Source organism: Tetrao urogallus, assembly GCF_951394365.1.
Source record: "Tetrao urogallus genome assembly, chromosome: 3".
NCBI classification, from domain to species: domain Eukaryota; kingdom Metazoa; phylum Chordata; class Aves; order Galliformes; family Phasianidae; genus Tetrao; species Tetrao urogallus.
In genome coordinates, this window is record NC_136815.1 from 40,539,629 (window position 1) to 40,562,051 (window position 22,423).

Consider the following 22,423-nt stretch of genomic DNA (forward strand, 5'->3'; position numbering starts at 1 on the left):
ATTTTCACCACTTCCCAAAATCACAGAAACTTTTATTACTTTTAGTAGGCAATTTTCGTTCTTATGTTTTGACTGCCTTCACAACAGGATGGACAACTGTCAGCCAGAATCATCCTAACTGAAAAGAGACTCGATTCCATCAGTTGGTCTGTCCTCATGGGGACTAATCTTCAGAAGAGTGTTTTCAAATATAAGGCTGAAAAGTTCTTCAAAAGAATGTATCATTTATGCGTGTAGATTTATCAAATAGCGTGGAGCCAGCTGGTATCTTTTCCTCCTGTGAGGAGAGGAAATGAATAATTTGGCTGGATACTCTATCATTTTAGTTCTAGATAGTTAATAAAGGTTTGATTGCATCAGATTGGAAAGAAGCTGCTGATCCAGAGAGTCTCAGGTTGGCCTAGGATAGATGGTGGAACCAACAAAATAAACATCATTAGATAAAGAGAGAATCTGATTCCCCAGATACGTTACACTACTAAGAAAAACAGTAATTATAGTGAAAAAGTGCATTTCCATAATAACAAGACTTACCATTTCAGAGTCTTGACTTTGTCCAGGAACTTTTACAGGCACTACTGGAGGCCACAAACTGTCTATCAGACTAAAAAGTCCTAACGCCCTTCAAAAAGACCAATAAAATTAGCTTTAGCGTGGTTTCCACTGTTAGATGCTGTACTATAAAGATTCATTAAGAAATACAATTTAAACCATTGCATGATTATGAAAACAATTTTAAATCATATTTGTTTTCTACAAGCTGGTTTTGATTTGGTCTAATTAAATCTCCATCATTTCTGCTGCATGGTGGAGAGGGAGGGAAGGGACACATCGCATACAGTGACTAGCAAGTCATATTTAATTCTTTCCCATGAACAGCCTGTGACATGGTAAAATCCAGGGCAAGTGGGGTATGTGCTAGTTCGGGAAGGACACAGACACCAGTACAACTTTGAAAAAATAGCTTTTAACTATTTAGACGGTAGCTTGAACAAAATGTTTTGCTTCTAACATCTTCATTTCTTGCTTTTCTCTAACACTGATTGCCACTGCTGTTAGGAAAGTTAGCAATGAGATAGGAGTAGAAAGACAGGCAAGATTTTGTTATCTGAAGTGTACCCATGCCTTAGAGTACAAATGTGCAAAGAACCGTCCCCTTCCTATGCAGCTGCTCATTTGGTTATGATTCTTTTCTTTTGCAAGTTTTCCACCTTCAGTTTAGAAACAAACAAAAAAAGCCCTGCATACTAAGATTAACTGCTGCAAACCCTTCAGCTTTCGCACGCAAAGCTGCGATGTGCAGCAGTTCGGTGTCTGGCTTGTTGGTTGATGTGTCATCCATGCAGTAAAAGCAGGAATATCCAAGGGAGAGGCCAAGAAAATAGCTGAGGGAGGGGAAAAAGCTACAGATAACCAACTTGAAGAGGCGTGCATTTTTGAGTTTAAGCTCTCTGTTATCTTGTCCTAGCTCTCTGTGCATGTTCTGTGTGGTTAAAGCAGAGATCTGGATTTTAACCCCACAGTGCCTCTGAGAACTGTCTATTTGTTCCTCCAATTATGAAAGCCACCACTTCTGAAACAATTCTAGAATGAAGTCCAAAACTTGCTGAAGGTAATCTTAGGTTCTAACCAAAAGTGCTTTGAAGAATAAAAGGCAGGCTCTTGTTCTTGACTGAAGCACATTGCAGTATGCTGCTTCTTTTCAAGGAGGGAAGGAGGGAAGATTTAGGTTGGATGTTAGGGGGAAGTTCTTTACGAGGAGAGTGGTTAGGCCCTGGAACGGGCTGCCCAGGGAGGTTGTGGATGCCCCGTCCTTGGACGTGTTCAAGGCCAGGTTGGACGGGGTCCTGGGCAACCTGATCTAAATGTGTATGTTTGGTGGCCCTGCTAGGCAGGGGGGTTGGAACTACATGATCCTTGAGGTCCCTTCCAACCCGGGTGATTCTGTGATTCTGTGTGATTCTGTGAGTAACAGATCTCCTTTAAAGTTCTGCTTTTAATTCACTTCTGCTTGAGCTTACCTAATTTCATATTTCCCTCACCCTTCTTTTCAGCCTTAAATGCTTGTGTTTTGGGTATCTAATGTCAGTCAGCTTCTTCCCATATTTTTTTCATAAAGCAGCAGGTATCACATATGAGAATGCTAACAGTGATGCCTATGGACCAATACTATATGAATTTAAATCTCTGGGAGTGACTGAATCTCAAGGGATAATGCTTTCATTTTAAGATTTGGGTAACCAAATGACAGGTTAAAAAGATGCTGCTGCTGTCTGTAGTTGTGTTCCCCACAGTGATTCAGAGACCAGGAACAGAAATACGCTACCCTTCTACAAAAGCGAGAGAAGAAAAAGGAAGAGAGAAGAAAAGAATTTGCTGACTTATATGGCATCATCATTCCTGTAAAAGGAAAAGGCTGAGTACAGAGCCTGAGGTTTTTGTTTTGCATTTTGTTTTTAGCAGAATATTACAACATACAAAGCAACTCTTCTTAGGTATTAATCAGACTTTAAAGCAAAAATGACCACATCTCAATTTCTTGACAAGGCGACATTTTCAGTCTTCTACCATACAGAAAAGATCCTTCTCTGTATTTGCAGGAGGGCCAGTGCCCAGTGGAGCAAACTGCCCTTGTTAAGTGGGACACAAGGAAGGAGAACTACTGAAGCAGAGAGCTTCTGTGTGACAAAGGAAGCTAAACAAGTGATGTTACTCACTTGACACTGAGTATATGGGCAGGATATGTATAATAGCATGCTGCAAATTTTGTGTTTGTTTGTATATGTGCATTCAGAAATCATGTATTTATCATCTTGCAGTCCAGATTTAATCACATCTCTGCACAGACCTTACATTGATCTACCAGTGAAAATCTGTGTTTTTAAGTTTGAACAAGCAATACGGAGCTATCTCCCAGTCTTTAGTTCTCTTCTAGCTTGCAACTCAATGTCAGAACATCTATGACAGTACTGTGTCCTTTTGGAGGAGTTCATAAACTGCTTGAGCTAGAAGTACTTAATTATTACTGAATTACAGTATTTGTTTACAAACAGGGGGAGGAGCAGCACTGTGCAGCGAGTGTCTCCTAAACATCTTGGACTCATCCTTCTCTTTGACTCCAGTCAGGCAAACCACAAGTACATTTGCCACCCAAAGGATGTGCAAGTTCCAAGACACATCATGCAGGGATGAGGGGATTCTCCTCTGTAGAAAGGGGAGTTCTGCCCTTGAGCTGTCCCTGATGGGCCCAGGAATGTATCAGTCAGAGTCCCTGGTGAGGGGCTCCCCTTAACTTCACCCACTCCCATGCCCCCAAGAAAATTAACTCTCTCTTTACACTTATGGACTTTGACTTGCAGAAGGATGAATGGGGGGGGGGGGAAGGGAGGGAGGCAACCACAGTGGAGAAATGGCAAGACATTGTGTCCTCCTCTGCAGAAAATCATTATCCTTGTGGAAATAATAAAATTCATTCTCTTTATTGGGCATGCAACACTCAAATCCCACTTCAATCTGACTTGAACAATGGGTTATTTTATCCAATAAATGTATCCTTCTTCAGATGTACAATCGGGACAAGAGATGAACAGCTGGCTCTGTGCTACAGTGAGGAAACTTGGTTAGCCCTGATGTGCACAAAGAACCTTTCTCATTACAGAAGGCAAAATAAAAACCTAATGATTTAGATCCATGAGAGTAATCACTAGTCACTATTTCAAAAAATATATGTAATATTTTTATGACAACAGTATAGACTTCTAAAAAAATGAAGAATAAGAAGTGAAAAGAAACAAGCACACGATTAGAAGAAGAATTTTTAACCATTAAAATACTAAAATATTTTAATTATTAACATTTGTATTACTGAGATGACAAGGACTTTATTGTAATATTCTATAATCTTCCTTCAAAAAAAACCAAGACTGAATCTAGGAAACAGACAGAAGTTACCTCAGATTCTAAATAAAAGATTAAATCTTCTAATAGCATGTCAAACTGCAATTGTCTGTTTGATAAAAATCTTTTTGACCCATACAAAATATGTATCCGTCCTGTACTTATCATTGACATAGCAAGATCACAAGTAATCCAACAGAGTTTTAAAATATTGACTTTTGTAGAAGTGTGGACCTTGGACAGACAGATCGCCCACGTACAGGTACACTTCCCTCCTGTAAATCAACACCTTTAAGCTTTGCTAAAACACAATGATAGTGTTATATATAACATCTGTGTGTGTATACACACAGACGTGAGCATGTACATATGACATAGGCTGTTGGCAAAATAATTATTTTTAGTATTCTAGATTATTTTCATTATTCAATATGCTTAAAATGCATCCTCTTAGATTTTGCTTGCTAAACTGTGGCATGTCTTTTCTGTGTATCAATAAGTGCAAACTGCGTGTTATGTACCCAGACAGCAATCAGAACATTTTAAAGATTTCCCATGACTGAGAAAATGCAAAATATGCTTGCAGCATGTGCAGGAATTAATCCTGACCTATTAGCAAATCATCTTGTCTGATAGTTGCACTACTTGCTGGAGAGTGACTGATACTAACAAAATAGCATTTACTTTTCCATCCAATAATTCTTGTCATAGATGATGACTGTGCTGCCCAGTACACAATAAGTTGCTTTCTTTTCCTCACCTAACTATCTTCTTTAATTTCACAGCTCAGTAGATAACAGAAGTTACCTTCTACTAGCCTTCCTAGCTTGTTCTGCCATTCACTGTGAAGTCAAATGGCATACATTCATATGTGCACACAAACATATATGTTTGCCCTATGATTTTTGATAAAAAAAAACCATACAAATTAAAGAGAAAAGTCCTTGTAGTTCTATTTAGAAACCTGGTAAATTACAAATCTGTATCTACAGTCTCGTTACATCCCTGATCCTGTGGACATTTCATACTATAAGTTATACTGAAAAAGTCAAACAACTTAAAACTTGGAATTTTCAGAGCAGTGTTTCACTGGTTTTCTGTTTCTTAAGTTATACTAAGCAGTTACAGTGTCAAACAATACTCTCATCTGAACTGGGCAGATTTTGTTTGTTTCTCTCACAAGAGAAACTCATCTACAGTTCTGGTCCAGAAGCGGTGCGTGTGATGTGCCTGACTCAATTTTTAAACAGTACAGATACACAGCTATGATTTTTGAGCACAAAGCAGCTTATAGTTTGGTGGATTTTTCCATTTTAATAACAACCCCACAGAATACATCAGAAACACCAAAGACGATCTAGGAAGAAAACAATGCCTCTAACTAGGAAAGAAGAAAGACTAAGTAGAGGAGAGGAAGAAGATAGGATTCTCCACCAATATCTTCCACAGCTTTCACATAGCACTTCTCTGTTTCCTGCTCTGTTTCTCTTCCAATTTTAAATCTGAATGCAAACAGTTTTCTTTCAGCATTATTACTGTTGCAGACTCAATGTTAAGAACTCACAAATAAAAATAAAGCAACTCCTAGCCCTCTATGAAACTTTACTCAACATTGGAAAGAAATTCACTAGAAATCTCATAGGATGCATGACCCTGAACTACCAAGAGACAAGCAATCCAATCATAATGGTGATGCTGCAAGCTACCTTTCCATCTAATTTACATACTAAGATCTGACAGTACACAACCTATGCAACATTGTGTTTTCTCAGACTTGCACCTGAGAACAAGCAACAGAAAAATAAGGTAAAAAACAGAGCCTATTAAACTAGCATCTCAGTTAAAATACAGATACATTAAATCACTTTGTTGACAAAATTATTAATATGCTTTAATAACTATCTTCTGTAGTACACTAGAATTTATCCATGCTATATTAAAACACCAAAATTCTAAGATAAAACTTTTGCTACACTATGAGTGTGCCTGTTTCACCCTGCAGTGCTGGTTACTGAACAGACTCATGACAGAAGTACTGAATATGCAAAGCAGCAGTCACTGCTTGTTAAAGAGCACAAAGCCACAGAAAAAAAACCTCTGATTTTCTCATGCATAATCAGTCATTAAAATAATAATATATATATATACATTAAAAACTTTAATGTAATTACTTAAATTATGCTCTAAGTGGAACTCAGCTTTTAACCACAGCAATTACTGAAGTGTTTCAGGACCTCAAAACCTCAGAGATGTGGGTGGCTCTTTTAGATGGCAGTCTCTTTGGAAGCGGGAAAACCAAAGGAAGGAAGTTATGACTTCCTTGCTCTGTGGAGAAGTCTTACTATTACATTTCCTGTCAACGTCTACCAGTTGAAACGCTTTGTTTTGTAACAGTTAGCAGTGGTCCTACACTTCTAAATGTAAAACAAAATCGAAAAGAAAGTATACAGTCACAGAATCATAGGGGTTGGAAGAGACCTCAAGAGATCACCGAGTCCAGCCTCCCTGCTAAAGCAGGTTTCCTACAATAGGCCACAAAGGTAGGCATCCAGATGAGTCTCGAATATCCCCACAGAAGGAGACTCCACAACCTCTCTGGGTAACCTGTTCCAGTGCTCCACCATCCTTACTGTAAAGAAGTTCTTCTGCATGTTTGTAAGGAACTTCCTATTTTAGGCCATTACTCCTTGTTCTATCATTATGCACCACCAAAAAGAACTTGGCCTCATCCATTTGCCACTCATCTCTCTTAAGATATTTATAAACATTAATTAGTTCTCCCCTCTGTCTTCTTTTCCTCAGGATGAACAGACCCAGGTTACTCAGACTTTCCTCATATAGGAGATGTTCCAGGCCATTAATCATCTTTCTGACCCTCTTCTAGATTCCTTCTAGGAGATCCCTGTCTTTTTTGGACTGGGGAGCCCAGAACTGGGCACAGTAGTCCAAATGTGGTCTCATCAGGGCTGAGTAGAGGGGGGAGATCCCTTGACCTGCTGGCCACACTGTTGTTACTGCACACCAGGATACCATTGGCCCTCTTCGTCACAAGGGCACACTGCTGGCTCATGTTTAATCTGTTGTCTATGAGAATATCCAGGTCCTTCTCCACAGAGGTCCTTTCCAGCAGGTCATCCCCTAACCTGTACTGATGCATGCAGTTATTCCTCCCCAGGTGCAAGACTTGCTCTTGTTGAACCTAACCAGGTTCCTCCCTACCCAACTCTCCAGTGTGTCCAGTTCTCACTGAAAGGTAGCACAGCCTTCAGGCATGCCAGACACTCCTCCCATCTTTGTATCGTCAACAGACTTGCTAAGGGTGAACTCTATACCTTCATCCAGGTCGTTGATGAAGATGTTGAACAAGATCTGACCCAGTACCAACCCCTGGGGAACACAACTAGTTACAGGCCTCCAATCAACTCTGTGCTGCTGATGACAACCCTCTGAACTCTGCCAGCCAGCCAGTTCTCAATCTATCTCACCGCTCTCTCATCTATCCCACACTTTCTAAGTTTCATAACAAGTATGTTGTGGGAGATTGTGCCAAACACCTTGCTGAAGTCAAGGTACATACACAACAGACACTACTCTCCCTCCATCTACCCAGCCAGCTCAGGAAAAAAAAAAAAAAAAAAAAAAAAGAGCAGAGGAAAAAAATGATTTGTACAGACCAGAGAATTATGAGACTGAAATAAAAAAGAAAAAAAAGAGGGGAAAAAAAAGAAAATGGTGACCAGTACCACAGATTGGGATTAATCATAGAATCATAGAGTGGGTTGGTGTGGAAGGTACCTTAAAGGTCACCTAGCTCCAATCTCCAAACATGGGCAGGGACACCTCCCCTTAGACCAGGCTGCCCAAAGCCCCAACCAACCTATTGCATGCTGCACTCATAAAGATCTGCACCAGCGGAAGTGACAAACTGTCACTGCTGCCACTGCTGAAACGCACCATCCTCCACTCACTGCGCTCACTTCCACTGGTTGGTCCCCACAAACATTCAGCAAGCTTCAATGAATGTCAGTGGGTGCCATTTTTCCCTCACGGAGGAATTAAGTTCCATACCTTTGCTTCATACGCCCTCCCACATCAGACACCATTACATCATACTGCCCCTATTCTGCCATCTGACACATGGCAACAAAAATGTAATGAAATATTGGTGGGAAGGATGAACCTCTACTGCCATACCATCAATGTCCACCTCTGACATCATGGTCTGTTATAATAAAACAGCAGGAGGCATTACTTTTAAAGCAGTCCTTTTCTATAGTATATAGTATACTACATATAGTATATGTAGATTTTAGCAATATCCATGCGATATTCTCATCTTTTTTTTCCTTCTTTCTTTTTTTTTTTTTTTTTAAACTTTTTCAACAATTTTTTATCTAGGGACAAAATTGGCACTGACACCCTGCATTAATTATATTTTACAGTAAAGCATTTTCCCTCTTTCATTTTTGAATTGGTGTAATTTTTCTGTCCTGCTGGATATAAACTCCTCATCTTTCAACCTTGTAAATAAGTATTAGGAGAAGAATATAGTACGTCTGCTATACTCAGTAGTAAAACAAGTCAGTGCTTGGCAAATCAGGTGAAAGTTCACAGATTATCAAAACACAAAATATTCCGTGTGGAACTCTGGTCAGGGATAATAACATAAAGGTAATATTTTTTTGCTACTAAAGATAAATGTATAACTACAAAGTTCATCCTAGTTCATTGAAATCAGTTTATATGATGGCCTGGAACATATTTCAACAGAAACAGTATTCTATTGTTAAAAAACTTTGAGAACTTCTAGAATCTGATAAATGAAAATCTCTTCTGTCTAACAGAATGACTGAGGAAGCTCCTTGTCTCCATAAGAGACATTACAGTACACATGACAACAGGCACATGTGGGATCTTATTAGCCATTCTTGATCTTCTCCAGATCATGTGCTACAAAGGCAGAAAAAAAGAAGACTTGTATTTCCCTCATATTTCCTACATTTTATTCCCTTTTATCTATTTTAAAAGTCACTGTCAAACTCCAGGAAACAAACAGTTTAAAAGCCATCTCCTTCCAAACAATAATTGGTGTTCCGGAAGGGGGAAAAAAAATAACAAATGTCTTTCTTGCAGGGCAGACCACAGAGTTGTTCTTCACTCATGTTCTACAAGCCAAGGTTGGGAACTTTACAGGCATATCCCATCATGTGCTCAGATATACCACTGGCTCTTGAAACGCATTTAGGCAGCGGCAATGAGTTCTACAGCCCCATTATACTCTGCATGAATAAGTGCTCCCTTATATTCATTTCAGCTACGGCTTTACTGTGGTTTCCATCACACCTAGATTGACACAAAACATGTCCTGACACTTAAAAGTAATAGCAAGTTATAAAACAGAACTTAAGCTAAAACAATTAGGAAAGAAAGGACAGCAATCCCCCCACCCACCCAACTTGTACACTGAAATCACGTTTAACCACCGCTCTGTCCCTGAAGCTACACTGGCCATTTTCTTTTCATGTTTTCTAGCACGGTTACCACCAGCACAGCTCCAGCTGAGCCACCAGCATTTTCAGCAGTGTGTTTTCTAATCATCCTCAGAATAGCCAGAAGTAAGTTACTGCTGCTTTGAAAGAGAATTTACATTAGAAAAAGTCTGTCTCTTATTAGCTAGGCTGAGTACTGGAAACACCAGCAGCCAGTTGTAAAACTTCATTTGTATCCAGAATTCCAAAGCCATTATTTAATTTGTTTGGAAAAAATGTAACTTGAAAAAAAAAAAAAAAAAAAAAGCCAACAAAATAATTAAATAAGAAGACGTGTTTGTTATTAAAGATCCATAAAAATGCAAGTAGGCTTGAAATCCAAAGGATCTGAAAATTAACACTGCAAGTACATAAAAAGAGAAGCATACTGAATAGGGCTGGCTGGGAAACAACAATTCCATTTTGCTAAACATTTCAAGGCTTTGAAATTTGTTTGTGTTCCAGTATGAAACAAAAATGAGACTTTCTGAAAGTCTTCATGAAATGAAAAAGAGAGAGAGTATTCACTCCCTCTGGACCTGAAAAAATCTTCCCAGTAAAATTGTCTCCAAAATAGATAAAGTTTCTGTGAAACTTTCTGGTTTTGATGAAACAGCATTTTTTCGACAGGAAAAAAGTGTCAGATGAAATATTATAGCCATTCTAATAGCAAAGGCTTATCGAGATAGGATGTTTTTACCAGAATAAATCATGTTGAGAATTAAACCAATCTACTAATATTTATATAGCTCCCCATGTGGATACTATATCGATTCCCATGGAAAGATACTCTGAAAGATAACTCTGTAAGATCTACTTAAAGTGGAGTTGTTTTTTCATCTAACATATTTAATACATTTTATTTTAAGAAAGTAGAAGAAATCAAAGAATTAGCAAAATGAAGGAGGTACCATAACATCTATTTATTAATTAGTTGTGGGGATTTTTCTGAAAGTCTGTGGGTGCTCTTATTCCAAAACAGGAATGCTTTTATCATTTGAGAGGGTTTTTCAGTGTTAGGTTTGTTTGCTTTGTTTTTTTTTTTGTTTTGTTTTGTTTTTTATTTTTCTTTAGAGACACTTTAACTGTGCTTTCAAAAATGTATAGGCCTTACTGAATTAAGCTCCCAAATACCAAGGAAAAATCTTTTCTTGAAACTTCAACTCAGACTAAAAAGAACAGAAAAACAGAAGAAAAAAAAACCCAACATATTGTAATAAACAGCTTTGTAAAGAAGAGAGATGAACTAACATTTTTAAGTCTTTGAATCTACTGAAGAGGAAGAAAATTCATATTTTATGAACCACTGCTTAAGGTAATTCTTCTAAATTCCATTCTCTGCTAAGTCTGTTTTTGTGTGTCAGCTTATTTACACTGATTTAGGAATACGATTGGCTCAAGTGCAATTGGATCCAGCTGATGCCTACTTGATGCCCTAAAAATGGCAATGAGGATATTTAATTGAACAGAACCTGATTCAGTTGTTCCAAAGAATACTGACCACATAAATAATTAAATGGAAGATCACCACTGCCTGCCACAGCACTCAACACACTCTTCTCAAACTGTTCTCACCTTCCTCTCGTCGTTCTTTGCAAAATTTTCATTCCAGCTAAACAGCAGAATTTTCCCTCCCATCTCTTGCAGTACTGCTCAAGGTCTTTTGCAGAATCCAGACACTGTAGCTGTACTTCACTGAACATGCCATAGGCATCCTGGACAAGGAGACATAACCTGTAAAACATTCCTGTTACTCATTTATTCTTGTTCATAACAAAATGAACAAACTTATCCTCTACAACATCTGAAGAAATCCTACCAAATAATGAATACTAGTACTAGTACCAGTAAACAAAACCAATATCATCAAAGGTTTTCCCACACATATTTGCAGGAGGTAACATATAAAAGAGAAGTCTTACTGAAATTTACAACAAGGTCCTTCCATTCAGGATGAGAGAATCTAACTGCTAAACAATATTTGCTTTTTGTATCTATAAAGAAAGTCACATTTTTGCCTACGTTGAGGTGAATTTTTCAGTGCAGACAAAGCAATGATGCAAACGTATATATGTGTATAAATACAAAAATATCTACTTCAAAATAAATAAACATATTTCACAAGTAATAATCACAAATGTTGAAACTGGTAAAGCAAGCACAACATTTTTTCTGACTTCAAAAGAATTCTGATGATTCAAGACAATGAAATGTTAATTTTATTACATTTTGAAAAAAAACAACATGAGTAAATTCAATATTGGGTATGGAAAAAGTCCAGAGGGACTATTTTAAGGAGGTAATTAAAAAACCTGCTAAACAACCAATTTGATTCAAGTAATCTATGGAATCAGAGCTGGGAACCATTGCTTAACCAACTTGTTGGCATTTCAAGAAGATATTACCATCGTAGCAGATAAGGCAAAATCCAGGGGATGTCATACATTTAGACAGACAAAAATGCACTTCACAAGGTTGTGCACCTGAGATGAGTCACAACAATAGCTTGAGTCATGGAGGAAGGAGGGTGCTGTCAACAAGGTGGGCTTAACTGCCCGCCAGAAAAAACAGTTAAACATGGAAACTTTTCAAACAGCAACAAGAAACAGCTTTGAGGGTAGCACACATCTTTCTTTATTTCTAAATAAAACTCAGGAGTGTAGTAAGCAGCAGAATTCCAGAACAACTTACTTCAGCAGAGGACCAGAAGACCTCCGGAGGCCTTTTCAACCTCAACCATTCTGTGATTCTGTGATTCAGTTCATTTCAAGAGTTGATGCCAAAACTACCTTCTTCAGAGAAGTACCATTGTTCTCAACAAGCCAACCCCAAATGCTTTTGGAGAACGCTACGTAATTTGCTATACGCATCCCAAAAACATCCAACAGTAGTCATTATATCTCTAAAAACTTATTTCAAATGAAATGAGCTCCTATACATCTCTGTAGGAAATCTTACATTTTCTTAGTAGGGAGATTTAGGCACACAAAAGACCATTAATGATGGTCTTATTAATAATTAATCATATTAATTATGGTTTCCTTGTTCATTATGAACTAATTTTTTCTATATTCTACAGAGGATACAACTTTCCGAAGCCTTTAGAGATTAGTAGATGCTCAAGCACAAGCTACAAGTTTTCATTTTTTTAAATGCAAGTGCTGGTTTTGAGGATGAGAGAATGGTAGGACTGAGCACAGATGAAGGCCCCATATTTTCTCTGTATCTATAACTATAAGGGTTACACAAAATCTTCACCTGGCAAAGCAAAGCAACCTTATGTACAACTCCTCCATAGCCTGGCAATGTTGGGATGTCTTTCACAGCCCTGGAACACTGCCTTTATCTTGAGCAATGACAAACAAGAAGAAAACAAGTGTTGTTGTGAAGCATGGGCTGGAAGGATACATATCCCAATTTATGGTATGAGCATTGCTCCCTGCTTAGACAAGTGTGTGACTGGCCTAACACAAAACTGTCTTAAGTAACTTTATCCCTAGCTTCATTTTCTCTGTAAAACACTCAGTGAGATCCCTGTGGATTGGTATCACACAATCATCTTGAACTCAACAAAACGAAGACTGTTATGCTATGGCTATGACAGCACAGAAGCAGAGCAACCAACGTTGCTTGCCATGTTAGGGCTTTGCAGTCACTTACAGTTCTGTTAAGCTTTAACTGATTGGACTGAAACTTCTTTGCTGTTGTTTTGTTTGGAAAACCAAAGCTAATGTGCTCTAGACTTTTCTGAAAACCAGACTGAAGAGAACAGAAAAAAAAAAAAAAATCAAACAGTTTTGTTTATACTAGCAAAACATTCAGTGACTTTTAATTGTGAAAAATCAGGCCTTCATATCTTGGAGCAAGCAAGGGCCAACTGAGCTAGTGTCTTAGATCCAATCAGTTCAGCAATCTGTTAACTGATCACTGGAATTTCTCCTGTCTTCAGTGAGAAATTACTGAACGCAAGTAGGCCTCAGACTAGCTGGCACCATGCTCACATTAAGTCCTCTGGGACACATTAATTGCCCAAATAAAATTAACTCAGTTGGTGCCGAATATATCAAGCCACTGAAAGTGCATTTCCCTCATTCTTTTAAGCCAAGCAAAGAGGTGGTTGCTCTCAGACATGGAAATCTCAACTTCCCAGCTTCCAGCCTGCACATTTCCAGCCCTTCATGGTGACAACCATGGTGTCTCCTGGCTAGCGCAGGAGACAGATCTAATAATAACAACAAAAAAAATACTGTAGTCTAATAATAGAGTCAAACAGTAACAATAATAGTATAATAAAAATATATAATAATCTTTATAATCATCCTCTGATTATAATCTATATCTCTATATCTCTAATCATCAGCTCCCAGACAATGAACTCACTGAAATTAAACTCCAAGTTGCACAGAGTACTACTTCTAGATGAGGATGCATTATATGCAGTGTTAGGGGCTGAAGCTCCCACTCCAGCTTCTAGTGTATGCAGCACAACATCCTAGGTCAAATGATGGGGGAATGGTCATCAGATGACCAAGCTTGATATATAGAAGTAAAGGAAGAAGTATGTAACTTGATGCTCATAGCACTAATGTGCCCATTCATACTAGGAACATGTTCATGATTATTGGTATAATGAAAAAAATAAAACTGAGCAGCAGATCCTCTTGCCCCAGACTCAAATCACTTGTTGTTAGGATCACACGTGAGCAGACACTTAATATACTGCTACACTCACTTTAACAGCATCCAAAGTAAACATGATTTCTCTACAGCATGAATTTAAAATGAAATTAATATATCCATTCATCTGGAAGACAGAATTTCAGAAATAATCTTGAGATCCCTGATTTTTAGTCTGAAAGATGAGGAACATCCCAGACAAACTCTACTTTGAAGCTCACTGCCAGGATGAAAACCTATGTCTGACTTACAAGACAAGACACAAATTCAAACTGAATACTTGACCCCAGGAATTAAACACTTATATTTTGTGCATAGCTATTAAAAATTCTTTTTCCATAAAATGCAGCATTTGTACTGAATTGGTTAATCAGCGAGAACATACCTTTACCAATGGCAAATGTGTTACCGAATTGTTAGAAGAAGGGAGAATATCGCCATTTTTTATCAGAGGTACTCATGCAATTAGGAAATTAAGGCCATCTTCATTTCCGAGACAATGGGATGAAACCCCATACAAGACGTGAATTTAAAATATGGCATTGGAAACATAATTTTTTCATGTAAAGGAGCAGATAATTCATTCCAGGAGTGAAGGGTGGCAGGAAAAGCAGTAGAGGAGTGAATGCAGACTAAGGAAAAGGTGAAATATGACTCACTGGTTATAACAAAGGGGTGAAGATAGGGGAACGATAAGAAAGTGAGGCAGAAATTAGCCTTATTTTTTTAAAGTAATGGCACAATAAGTCTCATGCAAAAGCTTGGGAAAATTTTGTTCATTTGCTAATAGCCTGGAGCAAAGATTAGGGGCTAGGGGAAGACAAGACTGATTACTCTGCGTTATTTTTATGACGGTGCTAATATTTAGGACAAAATGGCTCCCAGTCGAAATCTGGAGAGGATTACAGGATTACACCGTCATGCTGTTCTCCTTAGTTAGTCACTCTTTCTGGGTACAGAGAGCAAGTTTCTGGTTTGGGTTGGTTTTTTTTTGTTGTTTTTTTTTGTTTGTTTGTTTCCTAATACTTTTATACACATGAAAAACCATATCTGTGCACATTGCTGCCTTGTATCAGGCAGGTAACTTTCCAGAGAGGTCAGAATGACTAAAAAGCTTAAGCATTCGTGCCTTCCAGCCTCCTCGGTGGTTAGTAGAAAAGAATAAGAAAAACGATTACCTGAAGAGATGACACAAGCAAGAAGGCAAAAACTGACTGATGGTGCAGTGGATTGCATTCACTAGGGTGCATTTATAGAGTCTTGTGAAAACAAACAGCAGACATTTATCATAAACAGATTTGAACTAACAAGTAACTGTTTTGCCCTAGGACAGGAAGACAGCCATATGGATCATACAAGCTTTCTTCTGTGCACGGCTAAGCTATGAAGTCCAGCTGAAGGAGCATGACCAGCAGACAAATGCAATGATAAATGCGGTGATCAGAAGGGACTTATTGTTCTGATGGAAAGAAAGGAAAGAATCAGGGAAATGTCTGCAAACGAACTACATTGTATCAGCCCTGATATTTGCTCAGTCTTTATCTTAACCACCCCCAAGACATTTGTTGCTTCTTTTCTTTGTGTGACAGAAGGACTTATCTCTGAGGCGCGGTCCTTGTAGAGGCATAAAGCACACATAAACAAAACTCCCCTCTCTCTTAATCTTCAGAGGCACAACACTACCTACACAATTCCAATCCAGCAACTTGTCTGGTCAAGTCTCAAGGTGGAGCTGGTTAACTCCTGCTAATATGGCTCAGATTCAAACTGTAACCTGCAGGACACCACCCTACAGGGATTTGATGTATTCCTACCTTACACAGACCTTGAACACCTGTATTACCTCAGAAAAATCAAAGCTCAGTTCACTCGTCTAAAAACAGAGGATAGCTATCTATTTCCCTCGTCCTCCATATCAGTAGAGGGATTTCCCTATTAAAAGCCCCATATTCACTGGATCCGATCTAAACTGTTACATGTTCCCTTTCAAAAGCTACCTGACATAGCCTTCCTCATCCTCTGAAGATTCAGAATACTCTGTCCAAAATCCATGCCATTCGCTGTCACTAAACAAAAGCTCCAAGGAGCTGCAGTAACTGTGGATTGAATGGAGTTGGACTAGATGGCCTTCAGAGGTCCCCTCCAACTGTAAGGATTATAAAAATGTATGATATGGCCTTTCTGTACATAGGTCACAGATGCATAGAAGAAAACATAAACAGCACTATTTCCAATTCATATGGGCTCAAAGACTTCTGATCCAAGTACAGACATTCCCAGCACCTAAGCTGGTGCTCTGATTTGAAACACTTGAGGTAACCAAAATGAAAATCGGAGGTTTAAAATAACTGAGAAGCAGGGTTTACAACCAATTTTTACTAGACATTTATGGAAGCACCAAGAAGGAAACAGAGAAGAGGGTTCAAGAATGTTGCATCTGGCAGAGAGGGAACACAGCACACAGCTGCCACTGGACACACAAGTTCTCCAGCTAGAGATAGCCTATCTTTAAAATGGATTGGTGGGAACTGCACATGTGACAGGATTACAACCAGGGAAATAAGCAAGTCTTATCTCAGCATCTAAAATAGAAAATATGTAGCAGAGGCCTCCTCGGTCTCAGGAAAGGAATCTTTTCTTCGCAGATGGTTCTCAACATGAGCATAACAGAATATTTACACACCACCCTTTGCAAATAACTCCCTACAGTAACTATACCAAACTCACCATTTTGTATTTTCCTTTGTTTTTAATTCCATTTTTCATATGTATGTTAAAAATAAAATGTAAAAAAGTGAAAAATAGCATGAGAGGGTAGAAAGTAACAGTTGCTTATTTTTATTCACTTCTTTGAAAGTCAATTGCTTCAATACAGACTGCAAAAATCAAATGTAACTTCCACGGAGTCTTTCAGGAACCTCCACATGCTTACTGCTTTCTCCATTTCTTCATTTGGGTTCATTCTTCCACCTGCTATTTTCTCTCTACAACGTGAAGAAGCACATACCTTCCATTGTGAGCTACTTTTGTGGGAAACTGCTTTCACACGTAGGAAGAGTCCTGTATGAGCCAAGCATAACAGCACACCTGCCTTTTTAACGCAGAACATGCACATTTTGAATGGAGCTCCACACTGCAGCTTTCTGACTCAAAATGTGGAACACCAACTGCTTTGTGAGAACTACTTACAAACCCTTGCGAATGGATGTAAAACAAAATCAGACAGGTTTTGATGTGTGCAATGATGACCACGGCTTCACAACTGACAACTTTTCAGCATAACCCTGTTCTCCTACAAAGTTTTCCAACGGCACCAAATGAACTTCTTAAACTTCCCATCACACACTGTCTCTAAATGCACTTTCAAATCTTTAAATCGTTGATCTGTCTTATCTGCAAGCAAAATTTTACTTTTAAAAGTAAACAAAACATTTAAAATGATAAAATGGCATTCCCACCATCCACATAAATGCAATATATAAATTATAGCCTAAGCTATAATTTCAGTTATAGATCTGCAATTGACAAATATTTCCGATATCACAACAAAACTTCAGTTATGTCATATTCATAAATGAATACGAAAGTTTTGCTATATCAATAGTTTTAATTAAAAGCAACTATACAATATAAAAAATAATATAGCAACAGTTGGTTTGGAAGACAGGAAGCTAAAAAAAAAAAAATAGATGCCTCAGTACTGGCTAAAAAATGTGCAACAGTTCAGCCACAGCAAACCAGTAAGTAGTTTCCCACTCCAGATCCCCCCCCACATCTCTCCATTACAACACTAAACTGCACATAATTTATGGTCCTCCTGCTAAAATGCATTCCATAGATTTTGTTAGGCAAATAAAAACAAATTTTGGGTGGTAACAGAAAAGCAAGCACATCAGATTGTCCCAGCTTGTTTCAGACTTCTATGCTCTAAGTTGTAGTAGCTTTAAAAAAAAAGAAATGATACGCACACTCCTCAGGTTCCTCAGTGTCCCCAGTACCACTAATTCAGTATCAATTCAGAGGAAAAAAAAGATTTTCCCATATGACTTACTTACTGAGAGGAAAACATATGTTACAGAAACTTACAGTCTCCACTAAAAACTTCAAATCTCTTTTATGGATGATCTCCAGCAGAAAAATCATGTTCCATATATTATGTGTAATTACCATCCAGCCATTTACAGTACTTATCTATGAATCTGAGGAGGAGTTCTTTGTTTATTTTTTTTAATCTTAAGACTACGTAATTACAGTTTTGGCATCCAAGAATTCCAACAGTCAGTGAGGTGATGCCAAAAGATCTCCTGCAAGGTGCTCAGCACCCTCCTTTCCAAGAAAATCAGTATTCAAATGCTGATCCTGGCAACATTTCACATAATCTTTGCCATACCGCATTTCCTCCACACCTCAGTTTCTTATACGTAAAAATCAGAATAAAAGTCCTGTCCTCAAAGGGTGACTGAAAAACTATAACTGGTATCTAGAAAACTATAGGATGGTCCAAAAAGAAGAATAGGTCCAAAACATTTATATGCTAGATTTCACTTCAGCTGAGGGAGGAGGCTATCTATTTATCTATATCTTTACAGATCTGTCATGGGCTTGCAGCAGCAACCCATGTCTTCTGAGCTACGGGGTTTTAGAGAACTGTCAACTCCTGCTGCAAAACCCATGGTGAGTGCTTTACACAATTGCAGCATCTGAAATGAAGCAAGAACACTGCAGCAGCAGTAAATTGGGATTCACCTGATTTACTTCTAAACCACATAAATGGAATCTTAGAAGACTTTGGTAAAAAAAAAAAAAAAAAAAAAAGGAAAAATAATGCATCAAATTAAAAAATAAAAATAAAAATAATAATAAAAAATTTTAAAAAGGACTGCCCATCTCAGAGGGCACAGAACATCCCAAAGTACATTCTTGGTAGCAAAGCATTATGCTTGTGCTTCTACAGTGCGTGTGAAAGGTAAGTGAAATATGCTAACGCTACAGGATTTCTTTCAGAGCTGCGTCTGTATTCAATAAGACATGCTGCTGTTTCAGTGCCACATCATCCCACTGAAAAAGCACAAAAACATAATATTCACTCAAAAAAGCAGAAGAACAAATGCAAAGAAGAAAAGCAGAAATTAAATCTTGCTGGGGCACCTGCTGTGTCAGAAAAGCAACTTTCTAGTGTTCCTTGAGGGGTCTGCCGTTAGTGTTTTGCTCTCATGTCGTTTCCCTTTCCTCTCGCTTCCTGTCTGCATTTCCTAGGTGTGTTTTTAAAAGAGGGAGAGGGAACATGTTTGTGTGCAGCATGTTTACAAGAGTTATGGTAGCAGTTCTCAGCAGTCCACCGAGAGTTCTAGGAACTGGCCCCTGCTGTTTTATTCTAGGTCAATGTCAGCTCATGTCAGGCAGGAAAGATCACACAGGACAGCTTGCTCCATCACACAGTCCTGGACGGAGGCCTCAATGGGAGAGGGAAAGCAGGCAAGCTGCGAGTGGGCGGAGTGCCTTCCCAGCACTCTACCAACCACTGCACAAGGAATTATGATAAACACCACTCTGGAAACCAGATACAACAGTACATTGTGTTCTTCTTCTGAAAAACAACCAGACTTCTACTCACTTTAAGTAAACAGTTAATCCTGTTTATCTTTCTCTTTTTCTTGATGAGTTGTTAACAGAACAATCTCTTCTGAAAGGCAAGTAAGAAGTTTGTCCCTTAAATTCATACTGATTTTCTCTTCCTTCGAGAGAAAAAAAATCAATTCAATACGTAAGCTTTCTACTATCAGCAAACAGCGTGGAATAACAATCTTTCTTGGCTTAAACTGACTTAACAAAGCAACGCCAACACTGAATGAAACCTTTCCCTCACTTACATATTTTATTTTCGAAAACTGAAGTTCCAAACAGAGCGTTCTGTTCGTCTCATTTAACTCTTCCTATTCTGGCAAGAACAAGGAAAACCAATTAATAAATCAATAAATCAGGACATGTGTTGTTCTTGCAGGTTGAGCAAACTGTGGGCTGTATGCAGAGATCAGCTGCTAAACAGGGCAGGGGGGATTCTCAGGTTCTCCTCGTGAGTGGAAAGAAAAAAAAGAGGAGTCAGAGTAATTGCCTGCAAATGAAGTAACAAAGCTTTTGTTGTTGTTGTTGTTGTTTGTTTGTTTGCTTTCCCCAGAACATTTACTCACTGTGCAAATACATCATATCCTCAACTTTCAATATTAAGGGTGACTAATTAGGAAAGCAGATGCAAGTGATTATGTTGTTTTGTTGGAATCTCCACATTCTACCTATTAACTACTCCTAACTGGGAATCTAGCTGGGTCCCCTGCAAGCTACCACCTTTTCCAAGGGGAATTCTAATTTTTAGCACTTAGGAATTTAAATAGTTCTGAAAGTCAATAATGAAAGGATCCTTAACATCTCCAGTCAGTAAAAGCCTGTTGATTTAGCTATTTATATTCATAAAAATACATGATTTGCAAAACTGAAAAAGGAGAAGGAAAATATTCCCGTTTTATTTTTGCCCATCTTGCACTCTGTGAGTCTAATCCCCTGCGGTTTCTGTGCAACTGATGTCATTCACTGCAAAAAGGTAAATTCAGGCCTGGGAAAGTAAAAAAATAAAAGCCTGTTTTTTCAGATTTTTAAAATATTTCACATGCAAAACTTCTCTAGTTTTTATGCTTTCCCTTTTTCTTGCTCCCCTGAGATCTCAATTTTTATTTTTTTTTTAACACTTCTGTAGCAGCTGCTGAATTTACCCAACCCTTAGGAGCTAAGTGACAACAAGTTTCCAAAGTGACAGAAAAGGCCAAACTAGAGCTATTTCTCATTACAGAATCTGAACTCTGGAGACAGCCAGCAACAGGCCAGGGCCAGAAACTGAGCTCAACAAAGCCCTGAGGAGCACCCTAGGGTGTATTCCCCCAAGTCACACAGCGCATTGCAGCCTCCAGCCAAGAGTGGAGATGCCAGAACTGGGAGGCCGGGGTTGCTACTGAACACTTCATACTGCTCCAAGTGCACCCTGTGTTTCACCCCCCTTCCTCCCACAGCTGCACTTGCTTGGGGAAAGCACAGTTGCTCTCTGATGATCATGGCTTTAGCCCACGAAAATTCTCCCAAGATGAGGCAGGTCTACTACACTACAATGGAGACAACTCAGGCCATGATGCTGCAGCCCTGAGCAGGGCAGTTCACAGCAGCAGGACTGCAGAGGAGAAATATATGTTGATGAAACCTGTCTCTGAGGAAGTCACAGAAGAATGCAGCACTCTCTGCTTGTTAGAGAATCTCCTGTGAACAGGAGAAACAAGCAGTACATATAAATCATCCAGCATATAGCTGTAATCCACATATGAAAGACTCTCCTTAACCCCACACTGACTGGCCCCCACCATGGCATATTTAAGGAGGGAATATACCAGTCAAGAGGAACATGGACAAGAGGCAAATCAATGGGAGATCATTAGGAGGTGAAGCAACAGCAGGAGGAAAATGGAGGTGAAGAAAACAAAGACCAGGAGGAAATATCTGATATTACCTCTTTCCTACTTTCCTTCTTACACCTCACTGATCTCCATTTCTCTGGTGTTAAGAGATGAGGAGAATAAAACAATCTGAAGCAACACCACTATAAACCCACAGATGCCCTGCAAGGATTACTTGATGAAGCATTTTCCACAGATATGTTTGACATTTTTTGATCCAAAATCAAGGACACAACAAGCACTGCTGATAGAGAAGTGCAAATGCCAACAGTTTTCTAATTTGGAAATAGAAATTAGATTTGTTAGCCTTCTAGCTTCCATTAGAGCTTTTCAAAATGAGAAATCTCCTTTTCCGTTGCAGGTCGAGTAAAGCTCTATAAATTACTTTTAAATAAGCAACATGTTTGGGCCATTATTCAAAGCTCACCCAAGTTACTATTTTTCCAATGATTTCAATGAGCTTCATTTCATGCTGTGTAGAGGGTAAAGAAAACCAGGGCAGCACCGGTCACAAACCTCCACCTTGATTTCATTCTATCATTTACGCAAATTCCATGTTTATCTCCTAAAAGCTACCTGAACTGAACGCCAATCAAGGAACACTGACATAATTTTATTAACACCACATTTCCAACTTCCTATGATTTTAAAGAATCACTTTGAGCAGGATCCGAACTTGCAGCATAGCACAAAACATGAATCTTAAGTCCCATATGCTAGTTTTGATTGGGCATCTCGATACAGGAAAAGAGAATCTCTCATTTCTGTCATCACTTTTGTTACCTTCACATGCAACATGAATGAAGAGTTGAAATATTTTGTGTTTGT

General features: G+C 38.6%; 1 protein-coding gene across 1 annotated transcript in view; it reads right to left on the minus strand.

Annotated features, from left to right (window-relative positions):
* SPIDR (scaffold protein involved in DNA repair) overlaps positions 1 to 22,423 on the minus strand; it is a gene marked incomplete at both ends in the record, with an annotated part of 199,584 nt that overhangs the window by 17,000 nt on the left and 160,161 nt on the right. Inside the window, 2 exons of the mRNA XM_079533238.1 lie at positions 535 to 622; positions 11,001 to 11,159. Of these exons, the coding sequence (XP_079389364.1) occupies positions 535 to 622; positions 11,001 to 11,159 (247 nt within the window). The remainder of the gene's footprint in view (positions 1 to 534; positions 623 to 11,000; positions 11,160 to 22,423) is intronic.